At 35.9% G+C, this 22,649-nt stretch overlaps 3 protein-coding genes and 1 non-coding gene across 5 annotated transcripts; 3 read left to right on the top strand and 1 right to left on the bottom strand.

The window, feature by feature from the left end:
• Positions 1 to 2,015: 2,015 nt before the first annotated feature.
• LOC123888586 (secreted RxLR effector protein 161-like) lies at positions 2,016 to 2,723 on the top strand. Its single transcript, XM_045937664.1, has 2 exons — positions 2,016 to 2,337; positions 2,455 to 2,723. Exons 1-2 carry the CDS (start codon positions 2,016 to 2,018, stop codon positions 2,721 to 2,723), a joined length of 591 nt encoding a protein of 196 aa, XP_045793620.1.
• A 1,920-nt stretch (positions 2,724 to 4,643) lies between these two features.
• Positions 4,644 to 13,661, top strand: LOC123910864. Of its 2 annotated transcripts, none has more exons than XM_045962149.1 (6): positions 4,644 to 5,664; positions 6,412 to 6,690; positions 6,795 to 7,318; positions 12,293 to 12,417; positions 12,620 to 12,783; positions 12,870 to 13,661. In XM_045962149.1, the coding sequence occupies exons 1-6, from the start codon at positions 4,933 to 4,935 to the stop codon at positions 13,380 to 13,382; spliced, it is 2,337 nt and encodes a 778-aa protein (XP_045818105.1). In that variant the 5' UTR covers positions 4,644 to 4,932; the 3' UTR covers positions 13,383 to 13,661. The 2 variants fall into 2 exon arrangements, 1 of the variants encoding a protein (XP_045818105.1); XR_006810328.1 differs by having other exon boundaries at positions 4,711 to 5,664; positions 12,615 to 12,783; positions 12,870 to 13,011.
• On the bottom strand, positions 6,203 to 6,275 carry TRNAV-UAC. The gene has a single exon. It is a non-coding gene; the product is annotated as a tRNA-Val (tRNA).
• A 1,311-nt stretch (positions 13,662 to 14,972) lies between the features above and the next one.
• Positions 14,973 to 17,660, top strand: LOC123885111 (pectinesterase-like). The gene is made up of 2 exons (XM_045934356.1): positions 14,973 to 15,914; positions 16,829 to 17,660. Exons 1-2 carry the CDS (start codon positions 15,011 to 15,013, stop codon positions 17,527 to 17,529), a joined length of 1,605 nt encoding a protein of 534 aa, XP_045790312.1. The 5' UTR covers positions 14,973 to 15,010; the 3' UTR covers positions 17,530 to 17,660.
• Positions 17,661 to 22,649: the final 4,989 nt, after the last annotated feature.

The raw sequence follows: 22,649 nt of genomic DNA on the forward strand, positions 1-22,649 counted from the left end.
GATTTTTAAAAAGTCATCCAAACCAAACCAAACCAAACCAATGCGGTTTGGATCGGTTCGGTTGGTGCGGTTTAAAACATAACGATTGTACCGAACAATTTTAAGCATAAAAAAAAAATAAAAAATTGAAGTTCCAAAATAACATTGTAGTACCAACAAAAATTATTTATCCAAAATAACATTATAGTAACTTACAATTTTAAATATATAAAAAAATTGAATTTTCAAAATAACATCACGGTACCGATAAAATTTGTTTATTTAAAATAACATTACAACACCAAAATAAAATTTCAGTACAAAAAATAAAAACAACTTGAAGTTCGATTAATTTGGTCGACTGACTTGGTAATTGGGCATGTATATTGGAATATAAATATATTTTCTTTTACGATATTGGAATATAAATATATAATAGTAACTTAATGCGGTTTTTGCGGTTATCCGCGGTTTTTGCGGTTTGCGGTTTTGCGGTTTGCGGTTCAGTAAGAAAGCCATCCAAATACATCCAAACCAAATGCGGTTTTTGCGGTTTTCGGTTTGGTTTGGTTCGATTTGCGGTTTTACTTTTGGATTGGTTCGGATACGATCACCCCTAAGCTCCACCACAAAGAACAAAAATGGGACCTCAAAGGAGATTAGGAATATATGTAGGGTATGAATCACCGTCTATTATTAGATACCTTGAACCTTTAACAGGTGATGTTTTTCAGGCAAGATTTGCTGATTGTCATTTTGATGAAACAAAATTTCCAACACTAGGGGGAGAAAATAAACACATAGAAAATGAAATAACATGGTATGTACCATCTTTATTACATTTGGACCCATATAATAAATCATGGGAAGAAAATGTAAAGAAAATAGTACACTTACAAGATTTAGCAAACCAACTGCCAGATTCATTTACTGATTTGAAAAGAGTGACAAAGTCACATGTACCAGCTATAAATGTCCCAGCTAGAATTGATATTTCAAAAACAAATGATGTAGCAAGTACATCCAAGGCACGCTTGAAGCGTGGCCGACCTATGGGATCCAAAGACAAAATTCCCCGAAAAAGAAAAGAAACAGAAAAGGTGAATATGATTGAAAGTGATCCTGAAAAGACACTAGATAACAACAAATCCATGATTGAAAATTGTGCTCTCGAAGAAGCACAAAATGATGACAATGAGATCATTAATAATGAAGCTGATAACAAGAATGATCTCGAGATTTCAATAAATTATGTTAATACAGGAAATCTGTGGAGCCGAAAAGGTATGAACATTGATGAAATATTTTCGTTCTCCATTGCATGTGAAATCATAAATGAAAATGATGATCCTGAACCCAAAACTGTGAATGAATGTCAAAATAGACATGATTGGAAAAATTGGAAAGATGCGATAAATACTGAGTTAAACTCTCTTAAAAATCGAAAAGTATTTGGACCCATTGTGGATATACCTGAAGGTGTGAAACCTGTTGGGTATAAGTGGGTCTTTGTAAGAAAACGAAATGAGAAAAATGAGATTGTAAGATACAAGGCTCGTCTTGTTGCACAAGGTTTTTCCCAAAGACCAGGAATTGATTATGAGGTAACATATTCTCCTGTTATGGATGCCATTACTTTTCGTTATTTAATTGGTTTATCAGTTTTTAACAAATTAGACATGTATCTCATGGATGTTGTACCTGCTTACTTGTATGGATCACTTGATAGTGACATATATATGAAAATCCCGGAAGGATTTAAGATGCCTGAAAACTCAAAACCCAGAGAGACGTATGCAATAAAGTTGTAGAGGTCATTATACGGGTTAAAGCAGTCAGGACGCATGTGGTATAATAGACTGAGTGAATATTTATTTAAAGAAGGCTATGTAAATAATCCTATTTGCCCTTGTGTTTTTATAAGAAAAACAATATCTGGTTTTGTAATAATCGCTGTCTATGTTGATGATTTAAATATCATTGGTACCAATAAAGAAATTAAAGAAGCAAGAGATTACTTAAAGAAAGAATTTGAAATGAAAGATTTGGGGAAAACCAAATTCTGCCTTGGTTTGCAAATTGAATATACTAAAAATGGTATATTGGTACATCAATCAAACTATACAGAAAGGGTATTGAAAAGATTCAACATGGACAAAGCCAACCCTTTGAGTACCCCAATGATGGGCAGAACATTAAATGTTGAAAAGGATCTGTTTAGACCTAAGGAAGAAAATGAAACAGATCTTGGCTCTGAAGTACCATACCTCAGTGCCATTGGGGCACTCATGTACCTTGCCAACTGTACAAGGCCTGATATAGCCTTTGCAGTGAATTTACTAGCAAGATTCAGTTCATGTCCTACAAAGAGACATTGGAAAGGAATAAAACATATTTTTCGATATCTCTGAGGTACTTCTGATCTTGGTTTGTTTTATTCTAACAATACAAAACCAGTTTTACTTGGTTATGCAGATGCAGGATATTTGTCAGATCCACATAATGCTAAATCACAGACTGGATATGTGTTTACATATGGTGACACCGCAATATCATGGAGATCTCAAAAGCAAACACTTGTAGCAACTTCTTCAAATCATGCTGAAGTAATTGCCCTCCATGAAGCTAGCAAAGAATGTAGATGGTTGAGATCAGTAACTCAACATATCCAAGGAACGTCTGGTTTACCAACTGATAAGAATCCAACAATTTTGTATGAAGACAATGCTGCATGTGTTACCTAGATGAAAGAAGGTTATGTCAAAAGTGATAGTACCAAACACATCCCTCCAAAATTCTTCTCATTCACGCAAGAGCTAGAAAGAAACAAAGAGGTTGATATTCAATACATTCGTTCAAGTGAAAATGTGGCCGATCTCTTTACAAAGGCACTTTCTACATCAGTCTTCAAGAAACACGTACGAAGTATTGGAATGCGTCACCTTCGAGACCTTTGAAGAAGAATTACCTAGGCTTGGTTAAGGGGGAGCATAATGTTGTACTCTTTTTCCCTTATTGAGGTTTTTATCCCAATGGGTTTTTCGTAATAAGGTTTTTAACGAGGCAACGTATGTTCCCATCACAAATTCGACTAAGCTTCAATAAAGCACCATGATAGATATTTCAAAGGGGGAGTGTTATAATAAATTGGAAAATCAACAAAATTATCTTGAAAGACATTGGTTACTATTAATGTTGAAATATCTATCTATAATGTCAACTTAAAATAGTAATGTAAAATTATCAATGTAAATGTCAACTTGCAATAGTAAATCTAAGTTATTGTATTTATAGTTTTAGTAGTATAAATATCACCCCTTGGATCATGTAAAAGACACACTTTGAGAGCAATAAGTAATCTCATCCAAAATTCTCCATTCTCTTCATTCTCATAATTAGTATAATATATATTTATAGTATTATAACTACATTAGTAATTTATATCATTATATTAGTCCTTAAAGGATCCTTAAATATTTGATTTTCTCAACATCTTTCATGTATACGACACTGGCATTAGGCCAAATGCACTGGTGCTGCCTCTATCCATTCCATGGACATCATTAACGTGCGTTCTTAGCACCCATGTGCTGACAAGTGGATTAGAATATAGTAGTAATTAGGTGAGACCAGATTTGGGACCATTCATAAGTGGATAATCATTCATTTCATCCAAAAATTAAAATAACATGCACAGTTCTAACTTTTTCATTCTTTTCTCAAAAAAGAAAAAAAAAACCAGTTGTACTCCTTTTGTTAAAAAATTATTTACATTTCTTATTTCTATGGGTTAGCTAGTTCCTTTTTCTAAAAAAAGAATATGATTGCTTGCAACCTACCTAAACATTATTACAAATTTACAACATGTGTTTTCTCTTTATATGGTATACGTGTGCATTTAGATGAGCTTGCAAACAAGAACAAACAAAATTCCTAAAAGTTCATATTATAATAGGATTATCTTGAGTAAAAATATAAAGATTATCTTCAACAGTATTGAAACTACTGTACTTAATATTAAATATTTTCTATAGTATTTTTATCTCTTAATATAATATGCAACAAAAAAAATCAATATATCACACCACATCTCATTTAATAATAAAACTTAATAATTCAATGATAAAAATAAACTTTGTATATAATAATAAAAACCTCCAAAATGTTCCATAAATGTAGCTTAAATAGTAGCTACGAGAAACATTATGTAAGTGGCGGAGAATGTTAACTTGTGCCCTTAAACACATGTTAAGAAAGCAAAAATAGAAATTATTAAATGCTAATTTGTGCATTTTGACTTTTGAAGCACTAAAGTTCTTGTATCATTAAATGTTGAATTTCTATTTTGGTCTTGTTAACATGTGCATATAAAGCACATGATAAGGTATCTTAATATAGAAATTTAATATTTAATGATACAAGACATTTAATGTTTGAAAAGTTAAAATGCACAAATTCTAAAACATAATTTCTATTTTTGCTACCTTAACATGTATCATATATGCACATGTTAACATTCTCCTTTCTATTTTGGTATATCGCCCTAAGGACACATGTTAACAAGAACCAAAATAAAAACCTCCAAAATAACCCTTCCCAACACATCAACGGTGATGAAGTAATGAGCTATATGATCCTTACACGTGTCAAAACAAAGCCACCATAAACTAGAGTCGCATTCTTGTCTTCCCTTAATTATTCTCTTTGTTCCAAAAATGCAAATTCCAACAAAACAACAACACCTTGAGTCATTGTTGCATTAATTTCATTTCAACACTTCAATTATTACTTAATACTAAGATTTTCACATTCACATTAATTAAAAAAAAAAAAAAACACAACAACAACAACGACGTTTCTCTCTCTATTCTCCGCTTCATCTCTTTCGTCTCATTCACTCTGTACCAAAAAAAAAAACGAGCTGAAAACTCTACTATACCAAAAAAAAAAACCATGTCGGAAAATTCCGAAATATCCTTCAGCACATCGTCGAGAAGTCTCGGCGAGATACCCGAAATCGCCGCCATAAATCTCGGAATCGATCTCGTATCAGCATCCAAACGAAACATCACGTTTTTAAAAAGCGTTGCAGATTCTCCATGGCTTCATAACACAAACATTAAAGTTGAAGCAATAAGAAGATACCGTGATTTATGGATGCCGTTGATTTCTGATCTAACGGTGCAGAACACTTCTCTTCCAATGATTCTTCCTCCGTTTGATGTTGAATGGATTTGGTTCTGTCATAGTTTGAATCATGGAAGTTATAGAGAGTATTGTGAGAGAAGATTCTCGAAAGTTGTTGGTAGAGCGGTTATTTATGATGAAGAGAATAGAGAATATGCGTTGATGAGGTGTAGAGAGATTTGGAACAGTAAATATCCTTTTGAGTCGTTTGAGAATGAAGCAAGTTATGATTCGCAGGATGATTGTGATCTTGTGGTTGTTGATGAGGGGAGTGTTGGTTTGAGTTTGAGGTTGAATGATGATGTTTTTAAGGAAGTTGAGAAGCATAGGTTGTTGTGTTTGATGTTTATGGAACCGTATAGGTCTGAGTTGGTTTACTTGATAGCTGCGAGACAGAGATATAAAGCTTTTTTGTTTATGATCCAAAGGTTGGGTTCTGAATCATGTTCGAGTTTGGTTCCTACTTCGGATATTTTGTTGATGTGGGTGACCCATCAGGTTTGTCTTTAATAAGCTTTGTTACATTTAAGCCGTGTTTGGATAAACAACTTGTACTTAAGAGTGTCAAGTCGGCTGCGAGATAACCTGAATATATGTTTAGAAAGTAGAAGCAATCCTCACCTTACAAGTATCAGAGCCTCCTCCACGATCCGCCGGTCACCTCTTATATCCGTGCAGGTTTTGTAGGATTGAATTAGGTTCAACTCTTTCACAGGCTATCCTAGATAGCTTATGGAAATAAGCTAGAATCGGTTTATGGATATGTCATAAGTTGTTTACGTAAGTTCTTGTAGACAATCTCACAAGTGTTTATGCTAGTAGATAAGCTCAAATTAATCAATTTAAAGAGACAGTTAATTTGACTAGGCACAAGAAGTAAAACTTAGCTAATTAGCTTCTTTATGTAGAGATCAAATTGTTTCCAACTAGAGGAGGATTTGATTTGATCAAATTGTCGTAGCTTATAAAAAATATAAAATGTCGTAGATGGGAATCGAACCCGCAACACGATTTGTATTTGGACAAAAAGAGTAAATGTTGCTGCCCAGGATCGAACTGGAGACCTTCAGTGTGTAAGACTGACGTGATAACCACTACACCACAGCAACCTTTCCCTCTACAAACTTGACAATCTTTTGCTTCATAGTTGCATATGTATCACCAGAATTTGACTTCTTCCGTTAGCACATTCCCTTTTCTAACTTTATTATGTTAATATCTTTTTTCTTTCTCTTAATGGAGTAGAGCTACCCAACGGTGTATATGGAAGATTTGAAAGCATTGGCCTTAGAGAGTGACATTCAGAAGGTTGCAACTATTTCTGAACCTGTGAAGGAAAAGGATTTTGAAGAAACCAAGAAATTATGGGATAGGGCATTCAATCAACCTTATGAGAAAGCCGGCGGAGAAGTGTCTTTGGCATTGGAAGGTGTTATCTCAATCAAGGCCCCCATCTCCTGGGATGAATCAGACACTGATGTCAATACAAAATATAAGTCCTTGCTTCCAAGATTTTTACTTGAGGTTAGTTTTAAACTCTCACTCCTCTCTATCCACATGTCCACTTATTAGTAACTATGAGTCATACTCAACATAATGTAAGAATGGATGTAATTTTAAAAATGCAGGCTTGTGTGTTTGTGAGGCCTAAGCCAAGAATAAAGGCATCACAGAAGGATACAAATCGTGATTTCCTACGCCTCCGAATGATCAGGTGTCATAGTGAGCTAAAGCTAGATGAAGCCATTTCAAATTTCCCCTTTGATTCATGGAAAAAAGCTTGGCATCTTTACTGCGAGTTTGGGACTAAGGGAGTTATGCTCGAATATCGTCGTCATGGTGGTGGTAACTGTCTAAAACGAAGTAACATGCAAGACACTGTTTCATTCCGCTGGAACGATTTATTGAGATCAGATTCTCTAACATTGGAAAAGGAAGTTAGTCAGCAGGTGAATGCCGTTGTGTCAATAACGCCACCGGTTCAGGCATCATACTTGTTGAAATGTGTGCCTGATCGTGTCACAGATGATTCAGGGGCGATGATTTCTGATGTGTTTCTGAAGATGAATAGTTATCACCCGCAAGAAGGACGATGGTTGTCTCGCACGGTTCTTGATCATTCAGGGAGAGTGTGTTTTGTTATTAGAATTAGGTAAACTTCCAAAACTTTACCTATACATTCAGAAATACTACATCCAGTTCAAAAAAGAAAGTCATTTAAGGAACTTGTTAAGTGATGCTCATGATCAAGCTTTAAGTTGCAATATACATTGTACAGCTAACATTTTGTAACTAACTTGTAGCACAAGTTACTGTGTAGGTAGTGTAGCTTAGCTTATGGTAGATCATCTATGATTGTATATAAGTGATGTTAGTGTAAGAACAATTCATTCTATTCAATAATGAAGAATCTTTTCCTTCAATTCCCTTTCTATTCTTGAATCATAACATGGTATCATCCGCCTTCAAGATCCTAACCGTTTTTCCACCACCGTAACCGTTTTCTTCCGCCGCTGTAACCGTTTTTCATCATGGTTCGAGCTCAACCTGATCCAGTTCTTGACAATTCTTCTCCTTACTATGTTCATCCCGGCGATGGACCTTCCTCTGTTATCGTTACTCCTCTTCTCACCGGTGCTAACTACCATTCTTGGTCACGTTCTATGAAACGTGCGCTCGGTGCGAAGATGAAGCTTGATTTCATCACCGGTGCTCTTCCAATGCCGGATGATGACTTTGATCCTGCCTATCGTGCTTGGCATCGTTGCAATCAGTTGATTTCATCTTGGATTTTGAACTCCATTTCTCCTTCGATTGCTCAATCTGTCGTGTTCATGGAGAACGCCATTGATATATGGAATGATCTTCGTGAACGTTTCTCGCAAGGTGATCTGGTTCGTATCTCTGAACTTCAACAAGAAATCTATGCTTTGAAACAAGATAATCGTTCTGTAACTGATTTCTACTCTGAACTCAAGACTCTTTGGGAGGAATTAGAATTGTATCTTCCAATTCCTTCTTGCACTTGTCGTCAGCGATGTGTTTGCGAAGCTATGAGGTCTGCGCGTAGAAATCACATCTTGCTTCAAACTGTTCGTTTCCTAACTGGTTTGAATGAGAATTTCTCTACTGTTAGGTCACAGATCTTGATTATGGAGCCTCTTCCTCCAATTAACCGAGTTTTCTCCTTAGTTATCCAGCATGAACGCCAAGGTAACTTTGCTGAAATTGATGATTCTAAGATTTTGGTTAATGCTGCAAGATCTGCAAAACCTTCTTCTAGTTCCAAATCTTCTACTCGTAGTTGTTCTTACTGTGGAAAGGACAATCATGTGGTTGAAAATTGCTTCAAAAAGAATGGTGTACCTCCACACATGAAGAAGTATTCATCTGCTCATAATGTTGCAGCTGAGGGAGGTAGTGTTGATTCTAATGTTGCTCCTACTCCTCCATCACTCTCTCAAGATCAGTATGATAAGCTCATGACTCTCCTTCAGAATTCTAATCTTGCTTCCAATGTTGGTTCTGCAAGCTCCAATCAGGTTGGTTCTTCCATCATCACTGATCATTCATCAGTGATTCACAAAGGTATTCATCTTTCTTCTCATAATGCATGTGTTCTTGGCACTTGGATCATTGATTCAGGTGCTAGTCACCACATATGCAACTCATTATCTTGGTTTCAATCATATATTGAAATCAATCCTATTCACATTAAATTGCCTAATGGAAATTTTGCAATTGCCAAATATTCTGGTATTGTTAATTTTTCTTCAAAATTAGTCATTCATGATGTTCTATATGTGCCTGCTTTTTCAATCAATTTAATTGCTGTGTCCAAACTTTGTAGTTCATCTAATTACATTGTTAATTTCACTGGTTCACAATGTGTCATTCAGGACAAGAAGTGCTTGAAGATGATTGGTTCTGGTGATGAGCATGAAGGCCTGTATCACCTTAAGCTCACAGATAGTTTGGCTCATGTTGCTTCCATTGATGGTTCTAACCATGCCACCATTCCCAAAACAGCTATATGGCATTTTAGATTAGGGCACCCTTCCCATCATAGACTTGTTAGTATGAAAAACAAATTTCCTTATGTAATAGCAGATCATAAAGGAATATGTGACATTTGTCACCTTGCTAGGTTTAAGAAATTACCTTATGGTAATAGTTTTAATAAAGCACTTGCTGCTTATGATGTAATTCATTTTGACATTTGGGGCCCTATATCAATAAAATCTGTTCATGGTTATTCATATTTTCTAACTGCTGTAGATGATTATAGCAGATTTACTTGGATTATCTTAATGAAGTCTAAAGCTGAAACTAGAACTCATATAGTAACCTTACTTAAAATGATAAAAACTCAATATAATCACCAAGTCAAAATTGTTAGGTCTGATAATGGACCTGAGTTTCTAATGCATGATTACTACTCTTCTAATGGCATTTTACATCAAACAAGTTGTGTGGAATCTCCACAACAAAATGGTAGAGTGGAGAGGAAACATCAACATCTTTTGAACATTGGTAGAGCTCTCTTATATCAGTCTAATTTGCCTAAAAATTTCTGGTCTTATGCTGTGTTGCATGCTGCATACATCATTAATAGAATTCCCACACTTGTACTTGAAAATAAATCACCATATGAAATGTTGCATCAATCCTTACCTGATTTAAATGATTTGAAAGTATTTGGTTCTCTTGCATATGCATCTACTTTAACTGCTAATAGAACAAAACTATCACCAAGGGGTAGAAAATGCATTTTCTTAGGCTACAAGCAAGGTGTCAAAGGCACCATCCTTTTTGATCTTGAAACCAGAGACATTTTCATTTCAAGAAATGTTAAACATTTTGATCATATTTTACCTTATACCACCAACAATTCCAAAAACCATTGGCATTACCATTCAATCCTTGACAGTGATTCCATCACTCCCTCACCAGATAATTCAACTCAATACTTTGACACTCCTGCCATTACACCACCAAATGACTCACCTCCTAACACACCTGACCAACAACATAATTTACCTGACCAACAACATAATTTACCTAACTCTACACCAACTGCTACTTCACCATTGGTTAGGCCTGACAGGATAAAGCATAAACCTTCCTATCTGTCTGATTATGTATGCAGTTCTTCAGATTCATCCACACAGCCATCATCTCCAGGTATTCTCTATCCTATCTCCTCTTTTCATTCTTTAGATCATCTGTCTTCTTCACATAGTGTCTACACAATGTCTCTCACACAACACACAGAACCTAAAACCTATGCTGAAGCTTGTAAATCAGAACATTGGATACAAGCTATGAATTCTGAGCTTGAGGCATTGGCTCGTACTGGCACTTGGAAGATTGTAGATTTACCACCTAATGTTAAGCCAATTGGTAACAAGTGGGTTTACAAAATTAAGCACAAGTCTGATGGCACCATAGAGAGATACAAGGCCAGACTTGTAGCTAAAGGCTATAACCAGGTAGAAGGTCTTGATTTCTTTGACACTTTCTCACCTGTTGCTAAACTCACTACAGTTAGAATGCTTCTTGCCATTGCATCTATTAAAGGGTGGTTCTTACATCAGTTGGATGTAAATAATGCCTTCTTGCATGGAGATTTACAGGAGAATGTTTATATGCAAATACCAGATGGTGTTCAGTGCACTAAGCCTAACCAAGTATGTAAGCTGCTCAAGAGTTTGTATGGTTTGAAGCAAGCCAGCAGGAAGTGGTATGAGAAGCTTACATCTTTGTTAGTCAGGGAGGGATATACACAATCCACCTCTGATTATTCATTATTCACACTCAATCAACAAAACAACTTCACTGCATTACTTATATATGTTGATGATGTGATATTGGCTGGCACTAATATGCAAGAGATAGATAGAATCAAATATATTCTGGATCACAACTTCAAAATCAAGGATTTGGGAGTTGTGAAGTACTTTCTTGGATTGGAAGTTGCTCATTCTAAAGAAGGCATCAGCATTTCTCAGAGGAAATACTGTCTTGATCTGCTCAATGACTCAGGTTTGCTTGGCTCCAAACCTGCATCTACACCTCTGGATCCTTCCATCAAGCTACATCAAGACAATGGGAAACCATTTGAAGATATAAGCTTGTACAGGAGACTTGTAGGGAAATTGTTATATCTCACAAACACTAGGCCTGATATAACATATGCAACACAACAGTTAAGTCAGTTCTTGCATAACCCTACTGTGACACACTACAAAGCAGCATGTAGAGTCATTAGATACCTCAAGCACAATCCTGGTAGAGGCCTCATGTTCCACAGAAACACAGATATGCATCTCCTTGGTTATTCAGATGCTGACTGGGCAGGGTGCTTAGATACAAGGAAATCAACAACTGGATATTGCTTCTTCTTAGGTTCATCACTAGTTTCATGGAAAGCTAAGAAGCAGTCAACTATATCCAAATCATCCTCTGAAGCAGAATATAGAGCACTATCTTCAGCAACTTGTGAATTAACATGGCTGCTATACTTGCTGAAAGATTTACACATTGAAAGCTCCAAACAGCCAGTGTTGTTCTGTGACAACCAGAGTGCATTGCACATAGCTTCCAATCCTGTCTTTCATGAAAGGACTAAGCATATAGAGATTGACTGTCACCTTGTTAGAGAGAAGGTACAAGAAGGCTTGATGAGGTTACTTCCTATATCAACACATGATCAGGTAGCAGATTTTTTGACAAAAGCATTGCCTGCACCAAAGTTCAACAATCTCTTGTCCAAGCTTGGATTGCTTGACATATACCAAGCATCAGCTTGTGGGAGGATGTTAAGTGATGCTCATGATCAAGCTTTAAGTTGCAATATACATTGTACAGCTAACATTTTGTAACTAACTTGTAGCACAAGTTACTGTGTAGGTAGTGTAGCTTAGCTTATGGTAGATCATCTATGATTGTATATAAGTGATGTTAGTGTAAGAACAATTCATTCTATTCAATAATGAAGAATCTTTTCCTTCAATTCCCTTTCTATTCTTGAATCATAACAGAACTCCTTGTTCAAAAATTTATAAAATAAACGTGAATTGCGATACATTCTGCGCTTACACATCGACAAATGTTTAAATTGCAGGGTAGGAGGAGGATTTTGGAGAAGAGGAGGTGAAACTCCTTCAGCTGTAAAATGGGAAGATAGGATTATAGAGATACGCGAAGGATCTTGGTCTTATGTAGCTGGTTCCATTGGTAGAGCCCCTGGTATGTTTTACATAAATGTTACATAGGTTTATGCATATATATGTGAATAATTTAAAAACTACTGCTCGAAAACTATATTGATCTCATATCTATTTCCTTCATAGTTGATATTAGTCCTGATTCAAAAATTGTCGGAACTCAGCTGAATTGATCTCATGCAAATTTTAAATACTTTCTTGTTTTTTGTTTCTGTCTAGTACAGAGAAGGTTGTGGCCACTGCGACACCAAAGGAACATGCGGAACAATGTAAGGCGGTATGGTTGTTTTCAACGGGAGATGAACTGATTATACAGTGGGATTCATTGCTATCAATATCAAGTCTCACATTTAGTTTGACAAATCAAACATCTCCATCAGAGTTATCGGTAGAGTGGAAACATCCCTAAATATATACGTATTTTTTTCTTCATAAGTTGGTTTAAGTTATAATCATGAATGTGATGAATTGCAGGTGAAGTTACTAAAAGGGAGGCAAATGCAATACCAAGTGAACAAAACAAAGTCAAAGAACAAAAACGAAGAAACAAAAAGCGAGTTAGAGGAGGACGAGGAGGGTTTTCTAACACTCGTACGTTTTGCCGAAGATAACCCTAATGGAAAAGCAACAGCTCTACTAAATTGGAAACTATTGGTTGTCGAAGTATTGCCAGAAGAAGACACAGTACTAATGCTTCTCCTTTGCATTTCAATATTGAAAAGTTTATCCGAAATGAAAAAACATGACGTGGGCGGCTTGTTAGTGAGAAGAAGATTAAAACAAGCAAATTTTGGTACTAAAGATTGGGGTTCTGTGATACTTGATCCATCTTCATTTGGTGATTCACCTTATGTTCAACCTTGGTATTGGAATGCTAGACTTGTGATGGCATTTGATGAAGGAGAACAACTCAAAAGGCAGCCAGTTTTAAGTCATTCTGCAGTGGAAGGCAGCGACAAGTTATACAAGAATGGGATCATAAGTTAAGCCCTTTTCTTTCTTCTAACTTTTGCTTGTTTGCTTGATTGTTGATATTATTATTGATTTTTTTTTGTTTTCTTTGAGTTGTTCATATTTTTAGGGAATTCAAATTTATGAGTCCTGACATTTGGTTTGGAACACATCATAAATAAAAAATTGTGTAAGAGAATGAAATCGTGGATGGGTTTGATTGCGAGCGAGTATTCTTGTAACTGTGGTTGTATTGTATGTATGTACCATGTACAAAATTTATTCAAATTCAATTGAGTGACTAAAATTTACTTTCATGTAATTTTATCAATGTTTCTGTTAACTGTAATAACTGCGGAAAATCCAGTTCTCAATTTTTAACTTTGATATCTACGATGTATCATAACTACAATGCCAACAAGTGACATAATAATCTTCACACATCCACAACTCCAACCTCGAATCACAGCTCAAGGCCAATGTAGTCTCACATTGGTCGGATAATCTATTGGCATTCAAAACATGTTGAAGGATGAATTAAGAAGAAGGAGGGTTTTTTGATTGAGATTTAGGGGCAGAAGCAAATTTAAGTAGCGAAATGAGTTCACACTCTAAGTAGCGAACTGTGTTTGTGTTTGCACTCTAAATAGCGAACTGTGTTTTTTCATAATATTTTTATTCATGGGAGGTGTGAAGGACTGAAGGGTGAAGACGTTGGAGTTGGATAAAAAAAAATCCCACTCATTACATAAGGTGCGAACCGAGTTCGCTGCCTAAATAGCGAGTGAGATATTTTGGTCATTTTATAGGACGCGTAAGAAACCTTCAGGAACGCGAAAAGAAGAACTTTGAATTAGATAAGGCCCATTCTAACTAAAGAGGTCTAGTGATGGATAGTTTATCAACTAATAACAAATGAAAACTAATTTTTGTAAGTAATAATTGGATAGTGGATACTTTGAGAAATCTAATCTAATTCATATAATTAGAAAGTAGTCTAAAATTATACAATTTTAATGCATGAAGATGCAAAATTGCAGTTAAACCTCAGAATTAGTTAATTATTAATTTATTAGATGTCTCTTGTCAATGAAACTGACATGTAACAAGGTCGTCCTTAAAGTGAATGAGTTCTAGGCACGATTAAACATGGCTTCCATTAGCTCAATGTTTCTACAAAAATAGGTTGCTTTGTGTGTTTGTGAAGAATGAAGATGGAGATAAACAGAATATAAAAACAGAACGTGGGAGTTATGGAAGTACAAAGTAGCTATCATGGGTTCACAGTTTTTCAAAGAACATATGATTGGGTATCCATTAATTTCTTGATACACCAAACCAAAGTTCAGTTGTGGAAAGATTTTACTCAATGATTTAGTTGGACTTCTATAATATCAATATTACTCCCTCCGATTACTATTATAAGCAAAAAATTATTTATTAGATTTATTGAAAAATTGATGTATCTGATCTTTAATATAGTTTCATTATAATAACACTATTAAGCATTAATACACCGTTTATTATTTGTCCCTCCCAACTAGATTTTGAGCTCTACATAAATAGTTAATTTAATACAACAAAACAATATATAAATATGCAATAGCCTATGTTAAAAGCCACACACAACCATCTACCATTTTGTCATATCATATGCACTTAACATGAAAACATCAACTACCTTGTACACTTTTGTTTCCTTCATTACTATCCTCTTCTTCCTCTTCTCTCCCTCTCTAGCATCTCTTCTTCCCTCCCCAAATACCACATGCAACATTACACCTTACCCATCTTTCTGTACAACTACTCTCCCTCCTAACTATTTATCCATACATGATCAAACCCTTTTCTTCATTCAACAATCTTTATCAATAACTAATACCATTTTTCAATTAATCTCTTCTTATTTTAACCAATCCAACATTCCATATTCCACTTTACTTGTTCTGCAAGATTGTCTTAATCTTTCTGAATTAAATATTGATTTCTTGTCCAATGTTATCCAAGCCATAGAAATTAATACTAATACAATGAGTACTAATCAAGGTTATGATTTGCAAACCTTACTTAGTGCTGTTTTAACTAATCATCAAACATGTTTAGATGGTTTTAATGAGGTTAATCCTTATCCAAATATTAGTACTACTTTATCAAACCCTCTTTCTGATGGGACTAAATTTTATAGGATATCTCTTTCTTTTTTCAATCAATATCGGGTTAACACCGTCGTTGCAAGATTAACAGAAAAAGCAATTACAATGAATAATAGAAAATTGTTACAAACAAGTGTTGACAATGTGATGGTGACAGAAAGAGTGATTGTTAACCCTGATGGATCTGGAGATTTTGTTACAATAAATGAAGCTGTGGATGCTGCACCTAACAAAACAGGCACCGACAATGGTTATTATGTAATTTATGTTGTTGCTGGGATTTATAATGAGTATGTGTCTATTTCTAAGAGTAAAGAGAATCTAATGATTGTCGGAGATGGTATCGGTCGGACTGTGATTACCGGTAATCGTAGCGTGGTTGATGGTTGGACCACTTTTCAGTCTGCAACTTTTGGTAAGCTATAGTTAATAGTTGAAAACATGCACACATTCTATGAAAGTTTATATTTCACTCTAGTAACAAATATCAGGGTCGTCTGGTACACGCCTAACTTCTGATATGATTCTTCGTCTCTTTAATCCTGTGATTTATAACAACTTTCTCTCTATCTGATACACAAGTTGTTCACAGGATTAAAGAAATCATCTCATACGAAAAATAAGTTTGAGAGCTTGATAGAGAGAAAATTTCATAAAATTCATCTTGATTATAATTTATATAAGATAGTAAACGAATACACGAGATTCTCTATATAATAGAAGGGAATCAACAAACAGACTATCAATCAACAAATCAACAAACTAACTTTTATATTTCTATTACAACAAATCAACCGACACGGATACCTAACACGACACGGACATGTCGATACTGCTAATGTAAAAAACATAGGACACCGACACCACTGTATATTTATAAAAGATCTAAATTGAGAATAAAAATATATACATGTGCATATAAGTTCAGAAAATTATTTCATTAAAATTATTTAATTGAATAAAAATATATACACTTGTCCGACGTGTTTAACGAGTGTCTTATAGGTGTATGTGGGACATTGATCCCTGAAGAGTCGGAGTAAAGGAAAAAATGATTTTTTTTTGGACACTTATCTGACACGTGTCACACGAGTGTCAGACACTGATGTGTGCCGGGTACCGTGATTCGCCTAATGATTTCCATGCTTTATATATAGCAAAAAAACACATGTGTGTTCTTTGAAGGACAAGTCTAGATAACTTACAATCAGACACACATATTTTGTCTACTATTTGATGTTACATTTTATCTGCTAATGCATGCACATTAATTAAATAGCACATGCCTCAACTTAAAGTACCAAATATTAATTGCTATTTTTTTTGAAGCTGTAACTGGAAAAGGATTTGTTGCTGTGAACATAACATTTCAAAACACTGCCGGATCAAGCAAGCATCAAGCAGTTGCAGTGAGAAACGGAGCTGACATGTCTGTTTTCTACAATTGTAGCTTCGAAGGTTACCAAGACACGTTATACGCGCATTCTCTCCGACAATTCTACAAAAACTGTAACATTTACGGCACAGTTGATTTCATATTCGGCAATGCAGCAGCAATATTCCAAAACTGTAATATATATCCAAGACTCCCAATGCAAAATCAATTCAATGCAATTACAGCACAAGGAAGAACAGATCCTAATCAAAACACAGGATTTTCAATATGGAATTGTTACATTGTAGCAGCTAGTGAATTAGGGGGTGCAAATAATAATTATAATGGTATAAAGACATATTTGGGTAGGCCTTGGAAGGAATATTCAAGAACAATTTATATGCAATGTTTTATTGATGGTTTAATTGATTCAAAGGGTTGGATTGAATGGTTAGATGATTTTGCATTAAACACATTGTATTATGCAGAGTTTGCTAATTGGGGACAAGGTTCATATACTAGTAATAGGGTCACATGGAAAGGATACCATCAAATTGATGGAAAAAATGCTGATGAATTCACAGTGTACAAATTTATTCAAGGTGACATGTGGTTGCCTATGACAGGAGTGCCTTTTAGAGCTGGATTACAGTGATTATAATTTTGGAAAATGCTATCGAGTGCCTTCGGGGCACTCTGACTTTAAATAGTAAGTTTTTATGAAAGTTTTATAAAAAGTTGTAAAGTCAATGCATTGGAAATTAAAATGTTTAACTTTTTAAATAAGTTTTTCTGTTTTCTCTCCTCCGCGGCCGTGGCATTTTCTGTTTTCTCCATCCATGCATGCTATAAACACGGAACAGAAGTAAAATATCAAAATTTTCAAATTCTACCAAGCTTTGACTGATTCTAACACTCGCACGACCTTCGTGGACCTTAGTAGACTTGAGAAAGACTTGACTAACTCCCATTCTGCTATTTTAATTTATATTCGTCTCATTAACCTTCAATTGTCAGAGGAGAATTTGGATGACTCTAAATCCGACTGTTTCCCAATCTTGACTAACAAGTTATTTTTTAAAATGTAAACACATTTTAAAGATATATCAGCAAGTGAGCCATGTAGAGTTGTGCATTGGTTGGAGGATCAAGTTAACACTGATATGAGCGGCTGTAGCACCTTCCTATTAATTAAGGTTTTGGATTTTAAAATACAACTTATGTTTAAAATTAAATCATACAGTCCAATTTACAAGATTGCCTCTGAACAACTTGCTTACTCATCAGTAGTAAATTATGAGTCATTTCCACCAAAGTTCAAAGTTCAAACAAGGTTACATGGAAATGTAAATTTTGATTCAACTTTTGCAAAAGGTACTCGTGATATGGTTTTCTGTTGTCTTTCTTGTTCTATAAGATATGTGAATTTGAGTTTTTAATTATAACGTACTTCCTCACGCCTAGTACTATATATTAAACTTTGTGTTGATATAAATAGTGGGTGGCTGGCTCTGAATGAGTAGATTATGATATACCGTCTAAAATAACCTTAATAAATCGGTCTGTAAGTCGAGGGGTGTTACACTTTTTAAATTCATATAGGACTTTTTCTCAATATTATTTGAGAATGAATTTGAGTGCATTTTAAATTAAACTAGACATATACATAGCAGATTTGATTTTTAACTAATTTAGTTGAAGCAATCAAATTCTCCTTATTTCTTTGTTCCTTCCTTTACTAAAAAGGAGAGTACTTTTGCAAGAGATATCTACAATTTGCTGAGAAATTCTGCATTGTTTCCTGCTAATTGGTTATTGAAATTCCTGGCACACAGTGGACAGGTGTTGCTCAAGGTGTAGCAACACTTATCTGTTGTAGACAGATGTTGTTACTGGTGCGCCAACACTTGTCTATAAACAGAGCAAATAACATAAAACAATACAAACAGTAAAGTAAATAACACACGAGAGTTGTTAACCCAGTTCAGCCTAAAGCCTACTCTGGGGGATACCAATCCAGGAATGAAGTCCACTATCAGCAGTATTACTTCGAAGCTAAACTCACCCGTTTACAACTTCTCACTTAATCACTACCCAATGACACTTCTACCTAGGAACTCCTAGATATGAGACCCCGTCCCAATTCCCACCTTAACAACACAGACAGCGTTGTTATTCAATTCAACAATCACAACAGGTGGAGACACACTCCTAAGAAACTAGGATTCACTCTTGCTTAAAAGCTTGCGAGTAAACCACACAACACAATAGAACAATCTCCGTACTTCAAAGCTTAGGAGAAGTTCACACTTACAACTCAATAACACTCAGGTCCTAAGCTTGCATCAATGAGACACAAGAAAGACTCACAATTAACACTCTAAAATCCCTAAAACACACGCTTTGTAAGAACACGATTTTAGATGCTTGAAACCATATGCTTGCCTTCGTATTTATAGTAGTAGAACGACTTGGGCTTCAAGACAAAATTAGGGCTTCTAGAATTGCGGCAGCAGTGATATATTTTTGAAAACAATAGTTATATTTTTGAACCGCAAAAAATATATTTTCCAAAAATATAATTCCTTTGGAAAATAAAACTAGGGTTTGGCTGCCTCATGAAACACATTAAACACGTGCGCCTTCCTCTGTAAGAAACCTTGAAACAATTCTTCAAACAGATCTTCAAAAGATTGAGTAGAAATTTAAACCCGCTAGCTGGCGCGCACGATACAGAGTCAGGTGTTGTTCCAAAGTGTCCCAACATTTGTCACAACACTTGGGGTCATCACATTTGTCTCAACACTTGGCTAAAATATGTTTTTGCAAAATGTAGCCAACTTACAAAAACCCAACAATCTCCCCCTTTGGCAAATTTTGGCTAAAACACTATTAGACCAGTATATAGAGAGATACAGTATTACCTTTCCTTCGAGTCAACATGATCACACAACTAGGAAAGAAAGTAACACATAATAAAAACTACTTCCAGAAGAGATAAGTACCATCAGAGGCAATGCAACAGCGGAATAAAAACAAATAGCCTCATGGAACAACATAAGGGAGAAATAAACTCCCAATAGTAGATGCTTAGAAGTAGGAGAAATAAACTCCTAATAGTGTAAAGCGCATTTCTTCAACATAAGAACATCAGGGAAAAATAAATTCCCATAAAGTATCTGAGAAAAATAAATTCTCAGTCATAGTGGATAGTGGACTTAATAGTCAGGTGCCATAACACTTGGCACAACATTTGTCATCAAATACATTCAGGCGATCAAGAGATAATATCACTCACACTCCCCCTGAATTCATGCATACACACACCAGATAGAGAAAGAATATTCACTACTCCCCCTCAGTACATGCATATTGCTCACACTCCCCCTCAATACGAGCATACGAACATTAGCACAAAAACAGTCGCCAGATGTGAAAACATTTGTACACACACTTGTCACACACACACACTACTCCCCCTTTTTAGCCACAATTTAGACAAACATCATGCATAGGAAATAGAAGTGTCAGGGTGCAATTATTACATACCAAAGAGCACACACAGGTGCTAGAAATCCAGGGCCTTGCCCATAAAAGGAACAACAAAGAAACACCAAAAGTACATTAGTAACAAGTAAAAAAATATGAGAAATCATATAGAAGAACTTTCATCAGAGTCCTCCATCACATCCTCAGTGTCATCATTAGAGCCACTAGTTCCTTCACCTTCTTGTCCATCAGGCTCACCCTCAGCAGTCTCAGCAGCTTCCTCAGCCTGGAGGGCTTCAATCACACGATCTATTTTCAGTTTCCTGGCCTCAAGAGCTCTGCTAGTCTCAGTAAGATCAGCAATCATCTGCTTCCTTGAAAGTACACCAGCCTGGACAGATGTGCCAACACCTGCTGCAGCATTTGTCCCATCCAGCAGCCTCTGCTCAATAACCAACACCCCTTTCCTTTTACAAGGAACATCAGTACTTCTCAACATATCTGGGTGTTGCTCAAGTATTATATTGCATAGCAGAGTAGGAAGAACAACTGGTTTCTCAACAGCATAAGTCAGGGCATGGCTTAAGGTTTCTTGAAAGAAATATGATCCATAATCAAATTTGGCCTTGGTACCCACAGCATAGATAAACTTTCCCAACCCTCTTGCCACATCACCTGAGTGGGTTGTAGGCACCCAATTGTGTGCAGCTATCCTATTCAAAACAGCATAAAATGGAGAGAGAGAAGTAGCAGCCAATTTTGCCTTGCTTGGCCATACCTTGATCCTGCCACCTGTGAGGATCTTGCAGACCTCATTGTCTGTGACTTTTAGAGGAGCCACTTCTTCAGAATCCCTTTGCAAATATTGGTTGATCACTGTTGGTGAGAATTTAACACACTTCCCACGAACAAATACCTGCCTGTATTCAGGACTTGCTGGATCATTACAGTTTGCAGCCACATTAATCAAAAATTCTTTGACAAGCCTGTCATAGCACTTGTCCAAACCAACCACAGTTTTCATTAATCCTGCATACTCAAGAGCTTCAACAACACTTGGACATTCAAGAATATCATTTTTCAAATTCCTTTCCAGAGCTAACCTCCTGTGATACACATACTTCCATCTTACAGACCCATTCTCCAGATGAAATGAGACATTATCCAAAGGAGCATAGGGAACAGTTTGAGGAACCTTCTTCCTTCCTATACTCTTCCTAGATGTGCTGCCAGATGCAGCAACATCTGTCTCTGGCTCAAAATCAGAATCACTAGTTGGTGGAGCTTTCCTTTTCGTAGTTTCTGTTCTTGGTATTACCTTACTTACAGGTTTTGGAGGTCCATAAAGAGGCTTTTTACCAGTATTTTTTCCAGCCCTAGAAGGTTTGGGTGTTTGGGCAGGTGTATTAGCAGTCTCTACCCCTTTTCCAGCCCTACTTCTAGTCCTTCTAGCCACACTAGCCTCAGAATTTGTAGGAGCAGCCTTATCACTAACAGTAGTTTCATTTTCATTAACAATTATAACCTCAGGAGTTTCATTCACAATTTTATCAGGAACAGTTTCTTTATCAGTAGCCTTAGGTGGGGGACTCTCATCAGACTCAGAATAGTCCACAAGGTTTTCTTGTGCCAAAGATGTGGTAACATCTGGCACCACATTTGGCGTAGCGCCATGTGTTGCAACACTTGGCGCAACATGAGTCTCAGGAGCAGTTTTCTTAATGGACTCATCAGCAACATCATCATTGGTCTCAGTAGAAGCACCAATATTATCATTAACAGCAGCAGGGGAGTTAGGAACACTTTTCCCCAAATTTCCAGATATATCAGGGGTCTCTACTCCTAGGGTTTTATCAGATTTTGGTGTATTGAGACCTAAATTAACAGAAGTCTTACCAGATGCGTCGACATTAACCTCTGCAGCTTTTACGACAGGAGTAGCAACACCACTCGATGGAAGTGGATCAACATGCAGTTCAGACATTGTAAAACTTCTCCTTGATTCAGATTTCGATTTCTTGCTCTTACGCTTTGAAGCTTTAATTGAAGCGGAGGGAGATGAAGGATTTGTACTTGTTTGGGATGTTTTATCCTTCTTTGCAACTGATTTTCTCCTCATCGTTGGACTTGTGGCAGGTATTGTGTTGAGAGGAATAGCATTTATCGCCACTTATGGTGATGGAACATCTTCATTCTTCATTGGTGAGGATTTTCCAGAATCAGACATGATTATTGAGTAAGATTTTCTGAGAAATGTAAGGATTAGAGAAATGTTGATGCGGAAGA

The sequence above is a fragment of the Trifolium pratense genome, linkage group LG1, assembly GCF_020283565.1.
Source record: "Trifolium pratense cultivar HEN17-A07 linkage group LG1, ARS_RC_1.1, whole genome shotgun sequence".
NCBI classification, from domain to species: domain Eukaryota; kingdom Viridiplantae; phylum Streptophyta; class Magnoliopsida; order Fabales; family Fabaceae; genus Trifolium; species Trifolium pratense.